The sequence below is a fragment of the Phyllobates terribilis genome, unplaced genomic scaffold, assembly GCF_046119375.1.
Source record: "Phyllobates terribilis strain yellow unplaced genomic scaffold, ASM4611937v1 Scaffold_1__5_contigs__length_1240528914, whole genome shotgun sequence".
NCBI lineage: Eukaryota > Metazoa > Chordata > Amphibia > Anura > Dendrobatidae > Phyllobates > Phyllobates terribilis.
This window is the reverse complement of record NW_027362761.1, coordinates 579,136,456-579,155,292: the sequence shown is the minus strand read 5'-3', so window position 1 is coordinate 579,155,292 and position 18,837 is coordinate 579,136,456. Positions and strand designations below refer to the sequence as shown.

The window sequence follows — 18,837 nt, the reverse complement described above, 5'->3', positions numbered from 1 at the left end:
AATGATTTTTTCTCGGTAGAAACATTTTGCAGATATTACTCATTTTCCTGTCTCAAGACGACTCCTAATAAAACGTATTTCGCTGCCATACGGATGGCATTCACACACCAGATTTTTTATTTTTGGCTATCTGTCAAGATACAACAATGTGAAACCTGCATTTCTGGGTGTTTTACCAAAGGAAACAGTTTTACTTAAAAAATTGTTTTTGCCAAAATACTTTCAAAGTGTCTGGAGAGAAATCAAACCACAGTGGTTCTCAGCTGTGTTTCCTTTTAGTATTCCCCAAGGTACTCGGAAGACAGCGTTCTGTAATTGGATATTCCTTGAGAAAAAAAAGAAATAGTAAAAGAAAGGAATCGCTTTATGTAACTTTTGTATCTCAGGATTGTCCGGTCTGAGTAGAAAGGGGGAACATTGGACATCTGCACCGGCAACTTAATCCAGCACTACGGCCAAGCTGTTCCAGTCCACAAAAAACAGATACAAAACTCAAAAAGTCACAACATCCTTAATCATTGAAGCAATCAAGTCTCCAGGATCCAATGTATTGCCCAAGAATAGTGTCATCACAGCACCAGAGGATCCTCCTTTGGCCCTGACACAATTAAAGGGCCATAATAGTTCATCAGAGGTGACTTCGGAGCAATCTCTTACCACTAGGGTCTATTTTTCATGGGATGATTCACAAGAGATTCTTGTCTCGAGGTAACACGTTTCAAAACCGTAAAAGCATGGAGGACATTATACAATAGTACTGAGCAGCGTAGCTGTGAATCCAGCGTTGGAATGAGTTGAAATACTTACATGACAGCAGCAGAACAATCTCACAATCTGGCTCTGTGCCTTTCTACTTTTTACTCCTTTTCTGCCACAACTTCCCTTTACATAGACTTAATTAGAAAGCTATAATCTGATTCTTCAAATAACTTCAATTCTTGGACAGATGGATTTGAGAAATTTTTCAAAGTGAATGATGTATTGAAGAAGTAGGAGAAGGGGAAATGTCCCATAAGTGGAGAAAGAAAGAAGAAAACTTAATCTTTCATTCACTTGTACTACAAGTTTGTTGAAACTATAGTTAAGAAAGTGGATTTTCCATCATTCAGGATCCTCATCTCTTGGCTTTATTGGATAGTAATGGAAAAGAGTCTCTCTTATGCATCCGACACTTTATGTACATGGACTGAAGATCAGTTCATCACTAGTGTGTGGAGAAGCAAAAAACACTGCACAGCTGTATAAAGTGGTGCACGAGTAGGGGCCGAACCCGTACTGTACTGAAAGTAACCTCGGCACTCAATGGATATGAAAGAATATGATATTTTATTATAATATGCAGTCCAAAAGAAAATAATCAATAAACGTTTCGGTCCCAATTGACCTTCATCAGTATTGCTGCAAAATACAAGTGATGCAGTACAAAGATTAAATTATAAAAAAACATACATTTGAACATAAATCGAGTTAGATGGGATAAGGGGACAAAAAGGGAAGGAAAAAAAGGGGGGATGGGAGAAGGTATGGGGTGCTGCCTATAATCGCGGAGGCAAAGTTAACAAGCAACTGGGGGGGACCTACCAGGCTGCCAGTGAAAGTGTGCATGGCTGAACGGCCCGGACAATGAGTCTCTAAGGATGCCTAGAAGTATACAAATGCCAAGGTGAGAGGCTGGTAGTACTGAAGTGTCAGAGAGAGAGAGAGACAGGGAGTACTATACCTGAATGGTGACTTATGTATGGCCTGGACTACGCGGTATCCCCCGCTAGTAGAGAGCGCTGCCATATGGTGTGGAGGGCATGTTTATATATGAGGCAAAACTAATTGAATGGGACGCTGCAGAGCGCGCCGGCGCGGAAGTGGAAGTGACGTCACCGGATGTGACGATGTGGATGATGCGTGCGGTCCAGAGGCTTGCGTTCCACGCTATAGGAAGTAACTTATCTATGGAAGCCAGGTGATCTGGGCGTGCGCTGCCACTGTGGAAACGGAGGAGGGGCTGGATAGGAGGGCAGGAACAGAGGGCAGGGATATCTATGAGGGAAAGAAACAGAGAATAAATAAATGCATACCAATCCCATTGCAAATTGTAAACAGAGTACAGTGATGTTAACATAAGATAATACAGGGAAAATACAGCATTTGTGCAACACTTTATGCAGGTTAAGACAGAAATCATGGAGCATTATGATAGGGCGTTCCCAATTTGTGATCATAATACCTGGATAAACCCAAAGGGGATTGTATATAAGGATATAATGATGTGTGAAAAAAGGATACTATGTCTAGTGGGTGCAGTCTTATATAAAAGCCGATAAATCGTATTCCCTATTCAGGCCTTTAGGGGTTCTGGATTCCAGCTCGTGGATCCAGAAAGCTTCTCTCTGTTTGAGGAGTGTGATGCGATCGCCACCTCTACGTGGTGGTGGTACCTGTTCCAGAACTTGGAACCTTAATTGTGATATATTGTGTCCTTTTGTGATAAAATGGTGGGGAATGGGTAGTAGCATATTTTTACATCTTATGGTAGATTTGTGTTTAGAGATACGATCTTTTACCGATTGCGTAGTTTCGCCAATGTAGATCATGCCGCACGGGCATTTGATGAGATAGACCACAAATGAACTGTCGCACGTAAAATAGTCTTTGATGGTGTATCTCTTGCCTGTCTGAGGATGGGAAACGGAATTGCCTTTAAGGATATTATTGCACTGGTGGCATTGAAGGCACGGGAATGTGCCTGTTTTTGGATTCTGGAGGAAACGTTGCATATGCCCTGTTCTACTACTACCAATATCCTCGCGTACTAGTGCGTCTTTAATGTTAGGAGCTCTTTTGAAGCAGGGCATGAAGGGTTGTTTGAATGAGGGTATGGTAGGATACGCTTCTTGTAGTAAGTTCCAATGTTTTTTGATGGCTTTATGTAGAAGATAGGCATATGGATGGAACGTATGGACAAAGGGAACTCATTCCTTTTTGTCCATAGTTGCACCCCCAGTAGGGTCCCTAATTCTGGTTTGGAGAGCGGAGGATGGGTAGCCCCGTTCTCTAAATTTAGACTGCATCTCCTGGAGTCTTAGGGCTCTAGTGTCTGGATCTGTGACAATGCGTTCAACCCTTTTGAACTGGGACCTGGGGATGGATGTTATCATGGGTTTGGGATGATTGCTGGTGAAGTGTAGTAAACCATTTCGATCCGTGGGTTTCCGAAAGAGGTCTGTACTTAGGCGCCCCTCGGTGTCTTTCAACACCAAGGTGTCCAGAAAACTGATCTTAAATTGGTCCTGGGTCATAGTGAAACCAAGATCAGGCCAAGCAGAGTTGAGGAAATTGTGGAACAGCTTGAAGGACTCCAATGGGCCATCCCAAATGCAAAAAATATCGTCAATGAATCTTTTCCATATGACAGAGTGTGCATGAAACAAAGGGTGTGTGTAAACCATCCGGTTTTCAAAGGTAGCCATATAACAGTTTGCATAAGGGGGGGCCACATTGGAGCCCATTGCGGTGCCCTTGATCTGGAGATAGTAGGAGTCTTTGAACAGAAAGTAGTTTTTGGTGAGAACTAACGTGAGTAACTCAATGGAAAGGTCTATTACTCGGGGATCTGTCAATGAGTCAGTCATGAGTGTTTTGACTGTTTCTATGCCGGTGTCATGAGGTATAGACGTGTACAGGTTTCTGACGTCAAATGTGACTAACAGTGCATCAGAGGGCACTTGTCCCACATCTTTAAGTGCCGTTAGAAAGGCCCCAGTGTCCAGAAGAAAAGCCGGACTTTTCTGGGTGAGGGGAGTTAAGATTTTCTCCAAGAAAATGGCCAATGGGGAGAGGAGAGAATCAGTGGAGGCCACGATCGGTCGGCCCGGTGGGTTCGTCAAACTTTTATATATCTTGGGTAGTGTGTAGAAGACTGGTGTGACTGGATGAATCTTTGTTAGAAATTCGCATGTTTTGGTGTCAATAACTCCGGCTCCAACAAATCGGCCAATAGTTGTATTGATCAACTTGCTGAACTGGAGGGTGGGGTCATGTGGTAGATGGCGATAGGTGGTGGTATCGTTTAATTGCCGTTCAATTTCAGTGATGTATTGTGCTCTATCCATGACCACTATTGCTCCCCCCTTGTCGGCTGGTTTAATGATGATACTTTTGTCCTCTTTTAGGCTTTTGAGGGCCTGTTGGTCTAGGAATGATAGGTTGGATTCATAGTGTAACTTGCCCCTGTCTGCTTTGGACCTAAGGTCCTTGAATGCACTGTCAACAAAACCAATAAATGTTTCGAGGGCATGTGAGCCTTGAGGTGGTCTGTATGAACTACGGGTGTAAAGGCCAAGACTTTTGGAAGTGATGGCTACCTGGGGATCTGAAGGATGGGCTAAAAGGGGATTGGGAGAGTCAGTTTGGGCAAAATGAACCTTGAGTCTGAGTGACCGATAGAAGCTTTGGAGTTCCATCTCCAGTTTGAAAGTATTGGGGCGGTACGAGGGACAAAAGGAAAGGCCTTTCTGTAATAGAGTTGTTTGAGCTCTATTCAAGGTTTTAGATGATATATTTACCTCCAGGGGCGTTGTGTCTGGGAGCGAGTTATCCTGGTGAAATCCATGCCGCCTCTGGTGCTGCCCGCCTCTTCTCGTCTTCTTCGGGATGGGCGTCTTTTGTACTGTCCTAAAAAACGAGAAGAGGAAAAAGATTGATCTCTCCTGTCTGTCTCCGAGCCCGAAGAGGAGACGTCGGTAGATGAGTGGATATAACGGCGAGAGTTTCCACTAGCCGGATGTTTCTCCTGCCATCGGTAAACTCTTTGTAGTTCATAGTCCTCAGTGTCTCTCTGGAACTTGAGTCTTTTTCTGGCCTCGGTTTCCTTTCGGTGTAGGTCAATATTGGTGTTAATTTTGGCTTGCAAAGTAGACCACTCCTCAGCGTTGATTGAGGATGTGAGTTGTCTTTCGGTATTCTTGATCTGGTCCCTTGTGGAAGCAATGGCCTTGTGTAAGAAATCTACAGTTAATGTCATGAGATCAAGTGAACATTTATTTAAAATCTGTTCAAAACGGTTGCAGTAATCAGGTAGATCGGAGAATAAGGTGGGTCTCAAGGGTACCCTAAGACCTCTGGGGATGCGTTGGACCCTCAGATATTCTGTAATGGTGGCACAGTGGAGCTCAAGATTTGTAAGATGTCTCTGTTCCTTTTCCAGATCGCGACCCCTGGTTTCTCTTGGGGGGACCCTCAAAAAGTCACAAGGTATATTAGCTTGTGCTAGTATAGAAGAAGCTTCTTCCGCATTGTAGGAAAAAGTGTTGGATGTCATATCCCAACAGCGTGCTAGTGGAACGGTAAATCGGGTAGAAGCAAAAAACACTGCACAGCTGTATAAAGTGGTGCACGAGTAGGGGCCGAACCCGTACTGTACTGAAAGTAACCTCGGCACTCAATGGATATGAAAGAATATGATATTTTATTATAATATGCAGTCCAAAAGAAAATAATCAATAAACGTTTCGGTCCCAATTGACCTTCATCAGTATTGCTGCAAAATACAAGTGATGCAGTACAAAGATTAAATTATAAAAAAACATACATTTGAACATAAATCGAGTTAGATGGGATAAGGGGACAAAAAGGGAAGGAAAAAAAGGGGGGATGGGAGAAGGTATGGGGTGCTGCCTATAATCGCGGAGGCAAAGTTAACAAGCAACTGGGGGGGACCTACCAGACTGCCAGTGAAAGTGTGCATGGCTGAACGGCCCGGACAATATAATAATAATAATAATAATAATAGTTTATTTTTATAGCGCCAACATATTCCGCAGCACTTTACAAATTTTAGGGGGGACTTATACAGACAATACAGAATAAGCATATCTCATATCGAACGGAGTGAGGGCCCTGCTCGCGAGCTTACAGTCTATGAGGAAGTGGGGGAGACACAAAAGGTAAAAAGTACATATATTGTATAATGCAGCCTTGATATACTGAATAGGATAAATAATAATACATGGACTGGTCGCCAGCCAGTATGTGTGCAGTCCTGACAGAGGCTTTTATGTGCATGGTTGGTTTGAACCCGAAGTTGAAGAAGATTTTAATATGGGGGAAAGCTGGGATGGACAGAGTGTGTTTAGGTGATACGCCAGTCTAAAGAAATGTGTTTTTAGGGTTCGCTTGAAACTGTGGGTATTGGGAATTAATCGAACTGTCCTGGGTAGTACATTCCAGAGAATTGGCGCAGCACGCGAGAAATCTTGGAGACGGGAGTGGGAAGTTCGGATTATGGAGGATTTTAGTTTCAAGTCATTTGCAGAACGGAGGGCACGTGTAGGGTGGTAGACTGAGACAAGGGAGGAGATGTAGGGGGGTACTGAAGCATGGAGCGCTTTGTGGGTAAGCGTGATAAGTTTAAAACGAACTCTATATTGGATGGGCAACCAATGCAATGACTGGCACAGGGAAGAGGCATCGGTGTAGCGGTTGGCGAGGAATATGATCCTGGCTGCTGCGTTCAGGACGGATTGGAGAGGGGAGAGTTTAGTAAGAGGGAGACCGATTAGTAGAGCGTTGCAATAGTCAAGACGAGAATGAATAAGAGCGACAGTAAGAGTTTTTGCCGAGTCAAAGGTGAGAAAAGTCCTGATTCTTGAGATGTTTTTGAGGTGTAGATGACATGAACGAGCGAGTGATTTGATGTGAGGAGTGAAAGAAAGATCTGAATCAAAAATGACCCCAAGACAGCGGGCTTGTAGCTGGGGAGTAATGGTTGAGCCACAAACGGAGATGGCAATATCGGGCACAGGTAGATTAATGGAGGGAGGAAAGACGAGTAGTTCAGTTTTTGACAGATTCAGTTTTAGGTAGAGGGAGGACATAATGTTAGACACAGCAGAAAGACAATCACTGGTCTTTTGTAGTAATGCAGGGGTGATGTCCGGAGCAGAGGTGTATAATTGGGTGTCATCAGCATAGAGATGGTACTGAAAACCGAATCTACTGATTGTTTGTCCAATAGGAGCGGTGTATAAGGAGAAAAGAAGGGGGCCTAGAACTGATCCTTGAGGAACCCCGACAGTAAGAGGAAGTAGGGAGGAGGAGGAGCCGGCAAAAGACACAGAGAAGGAGCGGTCAGAGAGATAAGAGGAGAACCAGGAGAGAACCGTGTCCTTGAGGCCAATAGTGCGGAGCATAGTGAGGAGGAGCTGATGATCCACAGTGTCGAATGCTGCAGAGAGATCCAGGAGAATCAGCAGGGAGTAGTGACCATTAGATTTAGCTGTTAGTAGATCATTAGAGACTTTAGTGAGGGCAGTTTCAGTAGAATGTAAAGAGCGGAAACCAGATTGTAAAGGGTCAAGAAGAGAGTTGTCTGAGAGATAGCGAATTAGACGGGAGTGGACCAGGCGTTCCAGGAGTTTAGAGATAAAGGGAAGATTGGAAACAGGTCTGTAGTTGGCCGTGCAGTTCTGGTCGAGGGATGGTTTTTTAAGTAATGGTTGTATGCTGGCGTGTTTAAAAGAAGAGGGAAAGATACCAGATGAGAGGGAAAGGTTGAAAATTTTAGTTAGGTGAGAGGTGACAGCTGGAGCAAGGGACTGAAGGAGATGTGAGGGAATAGGGTCGCTGGTGCAGGTGGTAGGGCGAGAAGATGCAAGGAGCCTGATCACTTCATCTTCCGTGACTGGTTCGAAGTCAGAAAATGAGCAAGATACAATGTGGCGGGGGGGAGCATGCATAACATTTGGGGATTGGGAGAAAATTTCCTGTCGGATATGGTCAATTTTTTCTTTAAAATAGTTAGCCAGATCGTCAGCGCTGAGGTCGGTGGTCGGGGCCTGTGCTGTTTGATTGAGGAGAGAATGAAACGTGTCAAAGAGTCGTTTAGGATTATTGGAAAGTGAGATGATGAGGTTGTTAAAGTAGGTTTGTTTGGAGAGGTGAAGGGCAGAGTTATATGTTTTCAGCATAAATTTATAGTGGAGGAAATCTTCGGGCAGATTTGATTTTCTCCACAGCCGTTCAGCGCACCTGGAGTACCTCTGGAGAAGACGTGTTTGAGGCGTGTGCCAGGGTTGTCGCCGTCTATGCCGAATTGTTCTTTGTGTAGGAGGTGCGGCTTCATCCAGGGCGCATAGCATTATTTTGTTATAATGCTTCAATGCAGAGTCGGGACATGAGAGGGAGGAGATTGGGGCCAATGATGATTGCAACCTTTTTATAAATTTCTGGGTGTTAATGGCGCGTAAATTTCTATAAGTGTGGACGGTGGGAGTGTCTTGAGCAGAGTCACAGTTCTTGACAGAGAATGAAAGAAGATTATGGTCAGAGAGTGGAAGGGGAGAGTTAGTAAAGTCATGTACTGAGCAAAGCCGGGAGAAGATCAGGTCCAATGTGTTCCCGTCCTCATGTGTAGGAGAATTAGCAAGCTGTGAAAGGCCGAAGGAGGAGGTTAATGATAAAAGATGCGTGGCAGATGGGGAAAGAGGATCGCCAATTGGGATGTTAAAGTCTCCCATGATTATCGTGGGGATGTCGCAGGATAGAAAATTTGTAAGCCAGGCAGCAAAGTGATCCAGGAATTGACGGGGGGGACCTGGGGGGCGATAGACAACCGCCACTCGCAGGGAGAAGGGCCGGTAGAGTCTGACTGTGTGGGCCTCAAAGGATGGGAAGATAAGGGAGGGTACAGGGGGGATAACCTGAAAAGTACATTTTGTTGAAAGAAGCAGACCAACACCTCCACCTGATCTGTTGTCAGGTCGCGGGGTATGAGAGAAATGTAGGCCACCATAGGAGAGAGCTGCAGCGGCGGTGGTGTCCGACTGCTGGATCCAGGTTTCAGTGAGAGCCAGAAGGTTGAGGGAATTAGAGAGGAAAAAGTCATGGATGTAAGAGAGTTTATTACAAGCTGAGCGTGCATTCCAAAGGGCACAGTTGAATGAGACAGAAGATATGCAGGGAATATTAATGAGATTAGCAGGGTTTCTGAATGTAACAGGGAAAGAGTTAGTGTTATTATTACTGGAGGGTCCTGGGTTGGGAGAAATATCACCTGCGACTAATAGAAGGAAGATACAGAGAGTGAGCAGATGATTGAGTGATTTGTGAGAGCGTTTCCTGCGTTGTATGGTGGGAATGAATGGATCTGCGTGGTATAACATTGTGAAGAGAGCATGACAACTGTACATAGGAGAAGAGAGGAGTGAGGGATTAATATGGATGAAGTGTGCCGCATTTGTGGGAGAACGGTGAATGTGGATGATTGTAGCAACCAGAAAATAAATGGCACAGATACAAATGGTGAATACTGTTTGCCAAAAAGATGATCTGTAAGCAAGTTTGTTGGTTTGTCTTGCATGTCTTACCTGTCTCCTGCCCTGTCCAACTGCCATTTTCTAACTGCCAGGGCACTTTGCTAAATTATGGCACTTCGATAAAGTATGCATAAATGCTATATGCATAAATGCCCCCGCATAAATGCTGCCCCTTAACGAAGTCTCAATATATAGGGACGTATCTGCTTAGATCTGCACAGATTTAACTCATTAACAATCAATCACTAGCTTAAAAGACAACAGGAGACCATAAAGTGCAGGGAAAAAAAAAACAGACTAGTAAACTCGGCATGGATCATAAACTCTTAAAGTAAGTGTGATGACCTTTAAGTATCATGGAATAAAAAAGCTAGAGGAGTGAAAAAATATATACCAGAAATTGATAGGCTGCAGAGCATTGCATGGAGATATAATGCAGTTTTCAGGACAGATCACACAAGCAGTGAAAAATATATACCAGAAATTGATAGGCTGCAGAGCATTGCATGGAGATATAATGAGTCTCTAAGGCTGCCTAGAAGTATACAAATGCCAAGGTGAGAGGCTGGTAGTACTGAAGTGTCAGAGAGAGAGAGACAGGGAGTACTATACCTGAATGGTGACTTATGTATGGCCTGGACTACGCGGTATCCCCCGCTAGTAGAGAGCGCTGCCATATGGTGTGGAGGGCATGTTTATATATGAGGCAAAACGAATTGAATGGGACGCTGCAGAGCGCGCCGGCGCGGAAGCGGAAGTGACGTCACCGGATGTGACGATGTGGATGATGCGTGCGGTCCAGAGGCTTGCGTTCCACGCTATAGGAAGTAACTTATCTATGGAAGCCAGGTGATCTGGGCGTGCGCTACCACTGTGGAAACGGAGGAGGGGCTGGATAGGAGGGCAGGAACAGAGGGCAGGGATATCTATGAGGAGTGTGTGGAGGATGTTATGTTCTGCTACCAAAGCTAAGGAAAGAGAGGAGATCTGTCCCTACTATATGACTCAGCTGAATCCCTACGATGTAACAGGGAACCTGATCCTGCGATCAGACCTGCTAAAGTCCTAATCTAGTCTGTACGGAGACCTATAGATGTGGGGAGGGAATCCCTACAAGTACTAAGGACTGGGAGGAATATGGGACACCTCCTAACAGAAATAGTAGCAGACAGACGAACAAACAAAATAGATAGAACATAGAGGTCCGTAGACCAAGCAAACTAACAGAGCTAGATACAGAGCACAGGCTAGCTAGAAAGTAGATATACAATGAAGTCCAGCAAAGCCAGAAGGGCGGAGCAGGATTAAATAGGCCAACAAGGTCATGTGACCAGCAAAGGAAAAAAAACCTAACAGCAAGGTTCTAACAGAGGACTCTCAGATTGCATGGACTTCTTAATCCAAAACATAGAACAGGTCCAGCAATGTAGAGATGACCCCCATTAAATTTAACTTTTAGTCCGACATGGTTAAAATAAGGTATAAAAAAATACAGGAGCCCATGAACTGCTGGCCTACATGTTTCAGCTGGTCATGCCCTAGTCAAGGCCAACATTGGCCAGAAATAAGTCATAACCTGCCGAAGCATGAAAAAAGTGTTATAAAAAGTGTGTATGATGATTTATTTTGTTTCTTTAGGAAGCTGCATAGTAGTTAGGCTCACCATCCTCCAGGGAAAAAATTTAGTTAGCTGATATAGTCTTGTTCTAAATGCCTTAGGAAGCTTAGACCATGCCCTACAAGCCTCCCACCCCCAAAGCTAGTTATGCCCCCCAAATGAGGTAACAATGTAAAAAAACAGGTGTTTATACAGTACAGACCAAAAGTTTGGACACACCTTCTCATTTAAAGATTTTTCTGTATTTTCTTGACTATGAAAATTGTACATTCACACTGAAGGCATCAAAACTATGAATTAACACATGTGGAATTATATAGTTAACAAAAAAGTGTGAAACAACTGAAAAAATGTGTTATATTCTAGGTTCTTCAAAGTAGCCACTTTTTGCTTTGATGACTGCTTTGCACACTCTTGGCATTCTCTTGATGAGCTTCAAGAGGTAGTCACTGGAAATGGTCTTCCAACAATCTTGAAGGCATTCCCAGAGATGCTTAGCACTTGTTGGCCCTTTTGCCTTCACTCTGCGGTCCAGCTCACACCAAACCATCTCGATTGGGTTCAGGTCTGGTGACTGTGGAGGCCAGGTCATCTGGCATAGCACCCCATCACTCTCCACCTTGGTCAAATAGCCCTTACACAGCCTGGAGGTGTGTTTGGGGTCATTGTCCTGTTGAAAAATAAATGATGGTCCAACTAAACGCAAACTGGATGGAATAGCATGCCGCTGCAAGATGCTGTGGTAGCCATGCTGGTTCAGTATGCCTTCAATTTTGAATAAATCCCCAACAGTGTCACCAGCAAAGCACCCCCATACCATCACACCTCCTCCTCCATGCTTCATGGTGGGAACCAGGCATGTAGAGTCCATCCGTTCACCTTTTCTGCGTCACACAAAGACACGGTGGTTGGAACTAAAGATCTCAAATTTGGACTCATCAGACCAAAGCACAAATTTCCACTGGTCTAATGTCCATTCCTTGTGTTCTTTAGCCCAAACAAGTCTCTTCTGCTTGTTGCCTGTCCTTAGCAGTGGTTTCCTAGCAGCTATTTTACCATGAAGGCCTGCTGCACAAAGTCTCCTCTTAATAGTTGTTGTAGAGATATGTCTGCTGCTAGAACTCTGTGTGACATTGACCTGGTCTCTAATCTGAGCTGCTGTTAACCTGCGATTTCTGAGGCTGGTGACTCGGATAAACTTATCCTCAGAAGCAGAGGTGACTCTTGGTCATCCTTTCCTGGGGCGGTCCTCATGTGAGCCAGTTTCTTTGTAGCGCTTGATGGTTTTTGCAACTGCACGTGGGGACACTTTCAAAGTTTGCCCAATTTTTCGGACTGACTGACCTTCATTTCTTAAAGTAATGATGGCCACTCGTTTTTCTTTACTTAGCTGCTTTTTTTTTTGCCATAATACAAATTCTAACAGTCTATTGAGTAGGACTATCAGCTGTGTATCCACCTGACTTCTGCACAACACAACTGATGGTCCCAACCCCATTTATAAGGCAAGAAATCCCACTTATTAAACCAGACAGGGCACACCTGTGAAGTGAAAACCATTTCCGGTGACTACCTCTTGAAGCTCATCAAGAGAATGCCAAGAGTGTGCAAAGCAGTCATCAAAGCAAAAGGTGGCTACTTTGAAGAACCTAGAATATAAGACATATTTTCAGTTGTTTCACACTTTTTTGTTAGGTATATAATTCCACATGTGTTAATTCATAGTTTTGATGCCTTCAGTGTGAATGTACAATTTTCAAAGTCATGAAAATACAGAAAAATCTTTAAATGATAAGGTGTGTCCAAACTTTTGGTCTGTACTGTTCCTCTATTAAGTCCCAAATTATTAGTGCAACTAATTTGACCATATGATGCAAGATATTGACATGAACCTGCCTGGGTTTTCGCGTTCCTCCAATTGCATGCTACATGACTTTTCGCTCAGATACAACTATAACAGAAAGAAAGTACCAGAAAGCAATTATTCCTGTTTGAAACCCCTAAGGCTGAAGAAAGTTTATCTTGGAAGTGTGATTATGTCCTAAATAAATTGCTTCATTATACAAAGATATATGTTCATTTTCATTTGTACCTATAAGAATTGCCAATATTTCTTTCCAGGCACCAGGAGGTTTTGTAACATTCTCACCTGAAAAATGAAGCTTCTCAACCTTTGGTTTGGTAGAAAATCTAAGGAGTCTCCCCATTGTTCAATATTAACCCCAGGTGGTATGGATTTACCCAGTCATATGCCTAGGTTGTGGTCACTAAAATATTTACGGATTGGAGTCGAGAATAGGTGCTACATCAAACCCAACTCTTAGGACCCATGAAATACCCAGTGATCAGAACCTTAGCATTTCATGAAGTTTCTTATCAATAGGAAATAAAACAAGGTAGAAAAAATCATTGAATTCCTTTAGGGAAACCATAAGAAAAAAAAATGCAAAAAAAAAATACATTATCTATATATCCAGCACTTAAGTCAGACAGAAGTGCATCCATATAATTGTATCCCATGTAGCAAATTTTAAGAAGATTTTTCTTGCAATAGTTAAACAGAAATTTCACATTCGGGACAATTTAACAACATACCTTGAACATGCCATTCATCCTTTGAGCCATGTAACAGAATCCTGATTTAGTACAAAAAAATAAACCTTTGTGATTTTTTTATTGTTTTAAACACCCCCCTGCAGAATTGTAGAACTTTATAGGTATCGACTTTCCCATTGTTGAATTCCTTCTCACATGTCCTTGCCGAATGTTGATCTTGCACAGTGGGTAATATTTAAAATTCTTCTAACTTGAATAATTATAAGAAAACACATTATCTGAATTCCAAAATTATAAGCTCGAGCTTCAGCCCACTGCTCAATTAGAAAGCAGCATTGTGGTTAGCAACTCGTTTTACTGTCACCCACACATGAGCTTCATCAGACACTACGTGCACGTAGACTAGACCTGATGAAAATGCTTATTTTATACCAAAGATATGGCTACATTTTAGAGTCTTAGCCTCTTTATACTTATGGGGCAGAGAAGAGTCTGCCATTTAGCTTGATGGGCTGTCATATCACAATCTCTTCTATGCTTCCATGGGACTACAGGTCACCCTACCATGTTACAGTTTATTAAAGAGGTAGTAGCAGTAAGGTGGCTCAGTGGTTAGCACTGTACTATATACAGGGCAGTACAGTGTCTCATTGGTTAACACTGTTGCTTTGCAGCACAGGGGTCCTGGATTCAAATCCCACCAAGGACAACATCTGCAAGGAGTTTGTATGTTCTCCCCGTGTTTGCGTGGGTTTCCTCTGAGTTCTCTGGTTTCCTCTCACACTCCAAAGACAAACTGATAGGGAATCTAGATTGTGAGCCCCAATGAGGACAGTGATGATAGCGCTATATAAGTGCAATGGCAATATATTTACTGTGCAGAGCAATTATAGTATTACATCCAATCTATTCAGAAGAATGGAGACTGTGTATGGACAGACCTCATCGAACTCAATGTCACTGAGTTTTCCCATCCTTGATATAAGTTCATCAGGAGGTTTTAGAGGGTCGTCCAAAGCAGATCCTTGGAGTAATGATGCATCTAGGATGGGGAAACGCATTGAAGTCGCAGTGAATTGGTAGCTATATGGGGTCCTTTATCAAAGCGTGCTGCTATGGGGTCCTGCTATCAAAGTGACAGCATTGATAGCAACAAGCATAGATGGAATGAAGGACTTATTAAGGAGAATCAAGATGGAAAGCTTGAGCATGGGACTCCTACTCAATACAAGGAAGAGAAAGATATTCACTACTGCCAGGTATTACCGGGACAGATTTGAGATGAACATTGACCTGGAAGTTGTAAAGGACTTCAACCTACTTGGATCAATGATCACTCATGATGCAGCGACAACACCTGAAGTTAGTAGGAGAATAGCTATGGGCAAATCAACAATGAATTCACTGGACAAGGTCTTCAAATCAAGGAACATTTCATTGATGACGAAGACACGACTTGTACATAGTCTGGTCATTTCTGCAGTAACATACGGATGCAAATGTGGCGCCCCTGAGGGTTCAGTCGCCACAGAGGTACTGCACCTCACCCAGAGGTGTGGTGTCTCCCTTCTCTCAGGTAAGGAGGGAGTGCTGCACGGAACCCCAAAACACCTGCATCCAACAGGCCAGCTGGAGGGGCAACATGCAGAGCGCAGCTGTTGAGCCCTGACCCTCGCTGGAGTGGGGGGAACCCAAAGGTAGGGGGAACCAGTAGTGGGTGTGGGTGGAGGAAGTAGTTAGAGGGAGCACTTTGGTAGGAGTATAAATAGGGGAAGCCATCTTAGGGTGGCAGGCCAGTTCTGGAGAGCAGTTCAGAAGAACAGCTCGGGACAGTTCAGAAGAACAGTCCGGGAGCAGAGTCTCATTAGGAGATCTGCTCAACAAGTAGGGCCAAGTCAGGAGGCCCAGGAGGGGAGCAGGGAGTAGGCTCCGTTCTAAGAAAGGATCCTAGGGGATACGGCGCGTGCAGGACGGCACCCGTACGCCCCGCATCTGTCAGAAGACAGAGGGATCGTAGCCGCATTCTAGTCCCCTGAGGGTCAAACAAGTCTGTGTAACTCCGATGGACAGGAAGGACTTCAGAGTACCCTAACAGGACTCAGAGTGGGATGCACAGGGCAGGAGGGAGAAGGACCTAGTGTGAAGACGGTCAAAATAGGAACACGAGAAAGTGGGGTTCTGCCAGGTATTCCCAAGCTGCCTGAGGAAGGATTGAACCCCTGCCCGGTGAACGGAGCGCGATGCTGGAGGCCTTCACCTGTACAGTGCACCTGTGGACTGCCTTAAGAACTGTGAGTAAAGACATGGATGACTGCACTGCACTGCCTCTGTCCAATTATTTCGTCTGCGCTATCATTCCCTCCCTGCACTACAACGCCCAGTGCAACCACCATTCACCTACACTGCCCTGAGGCCGGCTCCACCTGTGGGGAGCCGTCCCATCACAAGCTACCCTAACATCTGCCTCAGACGACTGTTGCAGCGCTGGTGATCCTCACCAGCCACCACAGGTGGTGTCACGAACTTTCCAATCCCATATAATAATCTGTCCCCCCCTTTTGATTGACCGCCTGGGCCACGGACCAGGCCAGCCACCGTGATATCCCCCGGCAACCTGGGGCTCGGCTGCCGAGTACCCCACGGCCCTGGGGGCGCGTCACAAAACTTGGACGATAAAAAAACAAGACAGAAGAAGAATCAATGCCTTCAAAACTTGGTGCTGGAGAAGGATGTTATCAATACCATGAATGGCAAGAAGAACAAACAAATCAATTTTGGAACAAATCAAACCAGACATGCTACTAGAAGCAAGGATCACCAAGCCACAACTTGCCTACTTTGAACACATCATACTAAGAAAGCAATCACTTTGAGAAGGACATCATGGCCGGAAGAATAGAAGGAACAAAGCGAAGAGGAAGAACAGCAACCCAATGACTTGATACAATCTAGATAACAACGGCGAAGACCCTGGTGGACCTATCTAGGCTTGCACAAGATCGATCTTCCTACAGAGCATTAATCCATCAAGTCACTATTGCTCGAGATCAAGCTGAAGGCCGTTAATAATAATAATAATAATAATAATAATAATAATAATACACAAAAATAATATTCCTGTTTGCTCGTATGATTTTGGGTTTACTGCCTGCTCGACAGAGCAGGTTTTTTTTCTTAAGCTGAACCAGGTACCGTCACAATCTAAGCACTATTGGCACATTATCTGTGATGTATTTATTACTTGCTCTGGCACTTTATTATGTGGTATCTCCTTGTGGCCCTTTTGGTGTGTACTGTATGCTTATGCACATCTGTGGTTAATGTATCGCATCTACATTTAATTACGTATGACCTATTTTTTTATGTCTTTTTGGTCTCCCAAATTCATCGAGATTAGAGGTGACTTTTTGCGAGTACAGGGCTCCCTAGGGTTCTTTAGGGTTAGACCACGGTGAGAGATCTAAATCTTGCGTGCTTTATTTAGAGGAAAGTATCAGGTCCTCTTTTGCCCTGTTTCCTGATCCACTCAGTCCTGTAGTTTGCCTGGTATAATAGTGGATAATCAAATTCACTCAGGCCAAAATGATTTGTATATTACAGGAACTAGTGTGATATATTGTTTTAATTGTGATAAGTAAAAGTTATCTTTTATTGAGGGGAACTTTTTGTATAGTTAGATTTTTCTTCCTGTAGCGAGCCTGGCGAAACCAGCTGGTGACTTTCAGCTAGCGCTACACAGCGACTTTGGTCACGCAAGTTGAAGATCTCATTGTCTACTGATGGTCAATGGGGTGATATAACGTGACGCGGGGCGGTAGCTATGGGCGAGGTACTCCACTCTCTGGCACACTAAACGAAAATGGGGGTCATAGCTGTGTGCATGTTCTTCCTGTTACCTGGGCGGTACATCTCTGCAGAGGTGTAACGCTGTGGGCGTTCCCAGGTACTCTCAGTTCCCAACTGACCAATGAGGTCTCCACTACTTGAGGTGTGTCGGTACGACTCCTCACTGGAACCTTGAAAGTCCACTGTTTTCTGTACGAGAGTTTAAGTCCCAATATGGTAACCATTGCTTCCTTTCAATACACACAATTTTGTTCCCTTTCACTGTAGACAACTGTTCTCTAAAGTCCTGCTGAGACAAGCCCTTCTCATTCAATCCCCTTTACGTAGGCCTTCTACTTCCCCTGGGTAAGTTACATACCGTTTAGGTGGCCTCTCTGGACTGGGTTCCAATCTGTCAAATGCCTCCGTCAAATCCCTTCGTCAAATATGTCTTCACGTTTCTCTTCTATAACATGTCAGTCGGCCAAGTGCCAGACCTTAGGTCTGTCTGTCTTTGCTGGACACTAGACTCCAACTGACTCACTAAAAAATCCAAACATGTTGGCTCTTTGGTCAATCATTACTTTGACACAATTGTATGTTGCATGCAACTTTGAATTGTTTGCAGCCTGTTGTCAATTGAATTGTTTTTTCTAGTCAAATCGCAACAATATGCAAAATCAAGTTGCATAAAAAGTAAATTTTTTGGATGTGCGTCTTGATATCGTCTAACCAATGGCACCACATAGCCCTAGTTTTTAGCTGATATAATGTTCCCGAAGACAGACAGTCCCCTTGAGACATTGACATTGGCAGGATCCACCAGCAGTTATCTAATCCTTATTAACAGGTGCAAACAATTTGCTGTCAATGCCTCGTAGGATCTGCATGCAGACAGTTCAGGTCTAGACCGGTTACATAAGGGTTTATTATTTATGGAGCTCATTTATATTCTGGTGTGATCGGTTCATCGGTGTCATGTGCACCTAAGAGGAGTTACATAATGTGTAACGAAGAGAGCGCAGCTATTCTCGATTGTAATGAGGTCAGACGTGTAGCATGCATGGGCAGGAAAGTAGGTTGTGTGTGTGCAGGACTTGTGTATTATGAAATGTGTAGCTTGGCGGGCGCCATGTCTTGTGTAATGGGCGCAGGGATGATATATTTAGTTATGTGTTATGGGTTTATAGGAAGGGAGTAGCTTGGGATCGATGCTGTGTTTAGTCTTGTCCTAAGCAGAAGATTGTCTGGTGCTGGGGTAGCTCCCTGGTGGTGATTGTTAGAGGGACACGAATACATGACCATGGGAGAGACGGAGACGGAGGAAATATGGGAAAAAAAGCGTCCAGGAGCTTGGATGTAACTATAAGGAGTACAAACCTTAGAGATGAGAGAATTTATAGAATTTTGTGTCCAGTTCAAATTGTCCAATTTGGCAAAGAATTTGGATGGACCAAACCAATTCTTCACAAATTGAAATATTAGTAACCGGTGAATGAGTTCCCCTCCCCAATTTTCCAAAAATTTCCA

General features: G+C 44.0%; 1 protein-coding gene across 1 annotated transcript; it reads right to left on the bottom strand.

Annotated features, from left to right (window-relative positions):
• Nucleotides 1-1,486: 1,486 nt before the first annotated feature.
• On the bottom strand, nucleotides 1,487-18,109 carry LOC141169306 (uncharacterized). Its single transcript, XM_073655101.1, has 3 exons — nucleotides 17,687-18,109; nucleotides 4,560-5,533; nucleotides 1,487-2,034 (listed from the first exon to the last, which is right to left on the bottom strand). The coding sequence occupies exons 2-3, from the start codon at nucleotides 5,312-5,314 to the stop codon at nucleotides 1,941-1,943; spliced, it is 849 nt and encodes a 282-aa protein (XP_073511202.1). The 5' UTR covers nucleotides 5,315-5,533; nucleotides 17,687-18,109; the 3' UTR covers nucleotides 1,487-1,940.
• Nucleotides 18,110-18,837: the final 728 nt, after the last annotated feature.

What these genes read in the sequence shown, in the direction of transcription:
- LOC141169306 (XM_073655101.1), bottom strand. Translation starts at nt 5,314, where the DNA reads ATGACATCCAACACTTTTTCCTACAATGCGGAAGAAGCTTCTTCTATA. An exon ending in CAGACACAACGCCCCTGGAG is followed by an intron (nt 2,035 to 4,559) that starts GTAAATATATCA and finishes TTTCCCTCATAG; the next exon opens with ATATCCCTGCCCTCTGTTCC.